Raw genomic sequence first — 7,576 nt, 5'->3', positions numbered from 1 at the left:
ATGTGACTTTTAATCTCTGGGTCATGAGTTCAGCCTCACATTGGGCTTAGAGCATACACTAAAAAAAAAAAAAAAAAAGAAAAAAAAGAAAAAAAATAAAGTATAGCTTTCAGACTGGAACACCTTTGTCCTAAAGCTTCACACAGCTGTTGTTTTACAAATTAGTATTATTTACATAATCTATATGTCCTAATTTACATTATTTTTGACAAAGTAAATTTGGGGTATCTTTTCATATCAAAACATTTACCTTTGCCACAGTCTTTCTGGTTTTTAGCTTTTGTTATGAGAAATTTCAAATATATGAAAAAGTAGAGCCAAAAGACAAAAATCCCTCAGATCTACCCCCCTTACCTTAAACAATTATCAATCATGTGGCTGCCTGTGTCACTTCTACCCCACCTTCTCCTCCCACCCCCAAATTATCTTGATGTCAAGCTCAGCTGTCATACCATTTCATCTGTAAAAGTTCCAGTGTGCATCCCAAAAGATTTCTTTTTAAAAACATGACCACACGGGATCCCTGGGTGGCGCAGTGGTTTGGCGCCTGCCTTTGGCCCAGGGCGCGATCCTGGAGACCCGGGATCGAATCCCACATCGGGCTCCCGGTGCATGGAGCCTGCTTCTCCCTCTGCCTGTGTCTCTGCCTCTCTCTCTCTCTCACTGTGTGCCTATCATAAATAAATTTAAAAAAAAATTAAAAAAAAAAAAACATGACCACACATAGCATTATTTTACAACAGCCAGATTATGGAAGCAACCCAAATGTCCATCTATTGATAGATGGATAAAGAAGATGTGGTATATATACACAATGGAATATTATTCAGCCATAAGAAAGAATGAAATCTTGCCATTTGCAACAACTTGGATGGAGCTAGAAAGTATAATGCTAAGTGAAATAAATCAGAGAAAGACAAATACCATATGATTTCACTCATATGTGGAATTTTAAGAAACAAAACAAATAAGCAAAGGAGACAAAAAAAAAGAGACAAACCAAGAGACAGACTCTTAACCATAAAGAACAAAGGGGTGGTCACCAGAGGGGAGGTGAGTGGGGGGATGGATGAAACAGGTGATCTGGATGAGGGAGTGCACTTGTGATAAGCACTGGCTATTGTATGGAAGTGTTGAATCACTGTATTGTACACCAAAACTAATATGTTAACATACAGTTAACTGTATGTTAACTATACTGGAATTAAAATAAGAATAATTAATTTTGATACTATATTAATAATCATATTTGATAATATATTAATTAAATTTTATTTTTTTAAATTTATTTATGTATTATAGTCACAGAGAGAGAGAGAGGCAGAGACACAGGCAGAGGGAGAAGCAGGCTCCATGCACCGGGAGCCCGGTGTGGGATTCGATCCCGGGTCTCCAGGATCGCGCCCTGGGCCAAAGGCAGGCGCTAAACCGCTGCGCCACCCAGGGATCCCCTATTAATTAAATTTTAAATACTACAACAAAAACCATGACCACAGACTGTTATCACACACACGCAAGCTTCAAAACAAAATGCAACAATATATTAATATCATGAAGTAGGGCACCTGGGTGGCTCAGTGGTTGAGCATCTGCCTTTGGCTCAGGTTGTGATCCTGGGGTCTTGGGATTGAGTCCCACATCAGGCTCCTTGCAGGGAGCCTGTTTCTCTCTCAGGGGAGAGAAAGAAGTCTCAGAGGGGAGATCTCAGACTTCCTGCTAAGGCAGTGAGTGAACATTCCAACTTGGAAAACACAAATCCGTCACCCGATGTCTGTAAGTGAGGAGCACAGTCACCCCTCGCTCTAGCCCTCCCAGCTGTGTGGTTCCTGAAGGACACAGAACTCTCCAACTATCCTCAAATATCCAATTGTGGGCCACCTGGGTGGCTCAGTGGTTAAGCATCTGCCTTTGGCTCAGGTTGTGATCCCGGGGTCCTGGGATCCAGTTCTGCAACTGGCTCCCCACAGGAAGCCTATGTCTCTGCCTCTCTCTCTGTATCTCTTATGAATAAATAATAAAATATTTTTAAAAATCCATTTATGTGCATCACATCCTTCACCATAGTTGGTTTGAACTTTGAGTCATCTTGTGTCCCTTTCAGTGACTAATTCCCCTGGATGTGGGGTGGAAGGATGGCCTGCTCTCATGGCCTCAGCAAGAACCACAGTCTATCCAGTGGAATATTGTTCAGTCATGAAAAGGGGTGAGATCTTGCCATTTGTGACAACATGGATAGATCTGGAAGGTACTGGCCAAGTGAAATAAGCCAAATAGAAAAAGATAAACATCATATGGTTTCACTTATATGTGAAATCTAAAAACAAAAATTAATAAACTAAAAGCAAAAAACCCCCAAAAGAACAAAAAGAACCATGGACCAGGTTGCAATAGGCCACTGGAGTTTTCAAAAGCCTTATCTCAGGGACACTTGGCTGGCTGAGTCTGCGGAGCACGTGACTCTTGATCTCAGGGTCATGAATTCAAGCCCCACTTTGGGTGTAGCGATGACTTAATAAAAAATAAAATGATAAGCACTTAAAAAACCCCAAAAGCGGGATCCCTGGGTGGCGCAGCGGTTTGGCGCCTGCCTTTGGCCCAGGGCGCGATCCTGGAGACCCGGGATCGAATCCCACATCAGGCTCCCGGTGCATGGAGCCTGCTTCTCCCTCCGCCTGTGTCTCTGCCTCTCTCTCTCTCTCTCTCTGTGACTATCATAAATAAATAAAAAATTTAAAAAAAAAAAAAAAAATTAAAACCCCAAAAGCTTCATCTCTATTCTCTCCATTCATCTTAGCAGTAATGATACTTTTTTCATTTTTAAAACCTTTTATTCAAATATAATATACATATAAAAGTCAACAAATCACATGCATACTGAGTTGTTTTCTGAAAATAACCACTCCTGTTTCACCAGCTCGCAGACCAGGAAACAGAATATGACAAGCACTCTGGAACTGCCCTTGGGTCCCCTCCAGTCACCACTCCACCCAAGACTTCTAGCACCATAGCTTAGTTTTACCTGTTTTTGTAATTTATATAAAGAAAACCTTAACGGTTCTCTTCAGTATGTTTTTTTCTCTCTATCCTGTGAGACCCACATACTGGGGCAGTGCTCTGTAGTTCTCCAGTTCGAGAGAAAGCCATAAAAATTACATTTTTTTTTTCTCTCACTAACAGGGAGTGATCTGTTCCTGTTTTACTTAGAGTAGGAGTGTGGCCATGCACCTTCTTAAGTTGCTTGCCCAGTGGCATGGATAAGTGACAGCATGTTTTGGGGAAGAGGAATTAAGCTCTCTTGATTCCCAATAGGGTTTTTGGTCCAGGAACAGATGACAAACGGTTGAGGATTCTGTTTGTAGGAAGCTTTTGCATCTTGTGGTCATTTCTGTGGTTGCGGGCTCTCCTGAACCCCTGTCCTGCAAGAGGCCCAGCACTGCCAAGTTCCTCTCCCGCACAGGCCAGCGCAGGCCAGCTGGGGGCACCATCCTGGCCACCTTGTCTGAGCACCTGTGGCCTCCGGGGCTTTGGAGTCCAGCTCCGTGGAGCCTGAAGGCCCGTCAGCCGCGAGGCCCGCACCCAGCCCTCAGGGGCGCTCGCGCCTCCATCCAAAGGCAGGGGAGTGACTCAGGCGCTGGCCGCCTCCCGCCCCTCTGGTGCCTCAGGCCCACCCCACCTTATCCTTTGGGTGCTTTGAACGTTCCTCCTGGGGCACCCGAGTGGCTCCGTCCGCTAAGCGGCTGCCTTGGGCTCTGGCCAGGATCCCAGGGTCTGGGGACGGAGCCCCACGTCAGGCTCCCTGCAGAGCGGGCAAGTCGGCTTCTCCCTTCCCCTCTGCTCCTCCCCGTTTGTATTCTCTTTCTTTCAAATAAATAAAATCTTAAAAAAAAAAAAAAAAAAAAATCTCTTCAGTCCGCCTGCGGCGCGCTCCCAGCTGTTTGGAAGGGAGATTGCTCTCCTCGCAGCCGCCCTGCTGCCCCCTCCCTCGCCACCCCTGCGGGATTCCGGCGGCGGGAACCGCGCCCGACCGGGGCTCTGAACCGCCGGGAGCCAGAGACGCAGGCCCCCAGGCACGACCGTCGGCGTCGCCCGGCGCCCTCCCTCCCATTTCCGACACCAAGACGCCAGTCGGGTTGGAGGGGAAACTGCTTTATTGGAGTTCACTACTCCTGAGAGGAGCTCAGCGCTGCGAGAAGGCGGCGTCGGGGTCGCAGGCGGGGTCGGCGCGGCAGCCGTCTGGGAGGAGAGACGCCGGATCAGGGTCCGCCCCGCGGGGTCCCGGCCCGGCCCCGGCCCGGCCCCGGCCCCGGCCCCGGCCCCGTGCCCGGGCGCCCCCTCCCGGGCCCTCCCCGGCCCCAGCTCACCCGGGCTGCAGCAGACGCCGGCGGCGGCGCAGCGACCCCCGCTCCCGCACGGCGTGCGGCCCGACTGGCAGGGCGACGGCAGGTAGTTCTCCTCCTGGCAGCGCAGCGCCTCGGCCGTGCCCACGAAGCAGCCCAGCTCGTCGCCGCAGCAGATGCTGGGCCCGAAGCAGCGCCCTTGGCCCCCGGGGCCGCAGGGGAGGCACTGGCGGGAGGGCGGGAGCGGGGTGAGCGCGGCCCCGCGAGGCCGGGGCGCGGGGCCGGAGGGGCGGGGCTCACCTGGCGCACGTCGAGGTCCAGCGCGGCCCTCTTGCCGCCCAGGGGGCAGTTCTGGATGTAGCAGGCGGAGGTCAGCGCCAGGAGGCCGAGCAGGCAGCAGGCGAGGCCGGGGCCGGCCATGGTGCGGGCGCGCGGGGTCGCGGCGGGGGCTGCGGCGGCGGCGGCGGCGGCGCGCCTTTTTATGGCCGGGCCCGGGCGGGCGGGGCCTGCCTAAGGGGGCCGCCGCATGGCTGGTCACAGCGGGTCGCTGCGGGTCAGGCCCCGGGCGCCCGGCGCGCCCCCTCATTTGCAGGGGCCTGGCCGGGTCAGGTCCCCGCGTCGGCTAAAGGCCCGGGGGCCGGGGAAGCAGCTAAGGAGGCCGTGCGGGGGCGGGGGGCCGGGGCGCCTGCGGGGGACAGGGAGCATGAGGCCTGAGGCCCAACCGGGGACTCTGGAGCCGGACTCCCAGCATCTGGGGGAAGGGTTACATGGCAGACACTTGGACCGCCGGGTCAGAAGAGCCTGGGCGGGCCTCCCCATCTGCCCTCTTGGCGAGTTTTGGGTTGGGAGCATCCTGGTCTCTCTTGCTGGGGGGCGGGGGGCTGTCCTCTGCCCGAACCCAAATTTCCTGGAACCCACCCTCCGCCTTCACACCAATACCCACATTCCTACACCTGGAATTGATATAGGGAAAGATCTTTATTTTCTGTAACTTCTAACTGACATTTAGCCTTTGCTTCAACTCTGAGGTGGGCAACAGACCACAGAGGGATTTGCGACACGTGTGACTTTGTCATAAATCAAAATGACAGATATTCTCCTATCACATTACAACGTTGTATGTCTAGATTCATCATCACTTTGAAATTATGGCAGTTATTGGACCTGCTGCTGAATCTTAATGCTTTATTTATATTTTTAAATGTATTTTTAAAAATGTTAATATCTAATGCTTTAAATAAAGATGCATATTTGTGACTATATCACAAATTTGTTTTAACATTTCAATACCTGAATATAAATACATACATACATACATACATACATACATACAATTGGTTTCTGTTGTAATTCTGTGTCTTTTGTCTTATGGATTTTAAAGAGTGCTTTTTTTGCATTTTTTAATATATCTTTTTTAAAAATATTTTATTTATTTGAGAGAGAAAGATAGGGAGCGAGGGAGAGTGCAAGCCAGCAGGGAGAGGCAGAGGAAGATGGAGAAGCAGAATCCCTGCTGAGCAGGGAGCCTGATGAGGGGGCTCCATCCCAGGACCCCGAGATCATGAGCTGAGCTCTGTCTAACCAACTGAGCCACCCAGGTACCCCTTAATATATCTTTTTAAAAATATTTATTTATTTATTTGAGAGAGAGAGTGCGCACACGAGCATGGCTGGAGTAGGGCAGGGGGAGGGATGGAGGAAGAGGGAGAGGCCGATCTGCAGACTCCCCACAGAGCAGGGACTTTGATGCAGGGCTTGATCTCAGGGCCCTTAGATCCTGACCTAAGCCCTAAGCGAAGGCATGCTTAACAGGCTGAACCACCTAGGCACTCTGCATTTTTAATATATCTTAAAATGAAAATAATTACAAATAAAAGAGAGGGCCTCAATGGAAGGGATGTTGGCCAGTGTCACAAACAGGGAGATGCTCAGCACTGATCATTCTTCAAGAAGGGACCTGCCATTGGCTCTGTCCTACTCTTGGTTTCTGCTCCTGTTATGGCTCTCAGGGTTGTGAGTTTGAGCCTCATTTTGGGTGTAGAGATTACATCAATCAATCTATCAATCTATCAATCAATCTTAAAAAAATAATAAAAGAAGGGACTTGCCACCCAGCTGCTGGTACTGTGGTCAGTAGACAGCCTTTGGCTGGCAGCCCATCCAGGGCCTGCCTCAGCTTCAGAGAGCCACCTGGCCCAAGGTCACACTCTTCCCTGGTGGCTCACATCCAAATAACTGGTCTGGCTCATTGGTGGGCAACTACAAAGGACTATTTCAGCTCTGGAACTTCACATAGGGTTACCTGAGGCTCTCATGGCAGTTTTCCTTATACTTAATCTGGTTTCCACCCTTCCCTTCCACAAAAGTGGGTCCCCTGGACTCCTGGTAATAAACACCCTGCATGTTTAACTCCATCTCAGAGTGCTCTCGGGGAGCCCATCTTGCAGTAGCACAGAAGAAATGAGGCCAATGTCAGAAGGAATAGACTCAGCGCAGCCCAGCTGGTCCCTACGTGTTGCCTTCAGGGAGGAGGAGGCTGGGATGGCCCCAGCCACTCTAGCATTCTTGTCGACCCTCCCCAAAGAGGGGGCTGCGGCTGCTGGGGCTGAACAGGTCACAGGGCCCGGCTGACCCTGAGCCACTCATGTGAGCTGCCCGGCCCTGAGGAGCTGGTCAGGCTGCCCTGATTACCAGTCAGCAGCTAATCTTGTTTCTCAGCCAAATCAGCTCATTGGCATTGCCAGGGCTAGAAGGCCAAGGGCTTGACCCTAGAGGCAGCCCCAGAAAGACCTCCTGCCTGTCCTCTGAGCACATAACCTCACCCAAGTTAACACATGCACATAAATTACCTTAGCATAATGGTCCCCACAGTGCTGCCATTTCTTTAGCTGTTTCAGGACTCCTCATCTGAAGATGCATGGGGTCCCAGTACAGACGCCTGAAACACCAGTGAACCAAACAAAAATCCCTGTTCTCAGGGGCTTATATTCTGGTAGAGAGGGGGAGGCATCAAACAGTAAATATATTTCAGTAGGTTAGGAGGTAGTAAGTGTAATGGAGAAAAGGGGGGGGGGGGCGTTTTGCAGTTTTTCACCCTTATCATATAATGAACTATAATCATGGGAGTGATATCTCACCATTTTTGCCATAATCTTCTATTGGTTAGAAGGAAGTTATATGTCCTCAAGGACATATAACTCATGGGTGCCTCAGTTGGTTGAGTATCTGATTCGATTTTG

The 7,576-nt window shown here is 50.2% G+C and overlaps 1 protein-coding gene across 1 annotated transcript; it reads right to left on the bottom strand.

The window, feature by feature from the left end:
- Positions 1-4,130: 4,130 nt before the first annotated feature.
- OXT (oxytocin/neurophysin I prepropeptide) lies at positions 4,131-4,803 on the bottom strand. Its single transcript, XM_072736236.1, has 3 exons — positions 4,638-4,803; positions 4,362-4,563; positions 4,131-4,233 (listed from the first exon to the last, which is right to left on the bottom strand). Exons 1-3 carry the CDS (start codon positions 4,755-4,757, stop codon positions 4,178-4,180), a joined length of 378 nt encoding a protein of 125 aa, XP_072592337.1. The 5' UTR covers positions 4,758-4,803; the 3' UTR covers positions 4,131-4,177.
- Positions 4,804-7,576: the final 2,773 nt, after the last annotated feature.

Source organism: Vulpes vulpes, chromosome 14 (genome assembly GCF_048418805.1).
Source record: "Vulpes vulpes isolate BD-2025 chromosome 14, VulVul3, whole genome shotgun sequence".
Classification (NCBI taxonomy): Eukaryota; Metazoa; Chordata; class Mammalia; order Carnivora; family Canidae; genus Vulpes; species Vulpes vulpes.
This window is presented reverse-complemented; position numbering and strand designations above follow the sequence as displayed.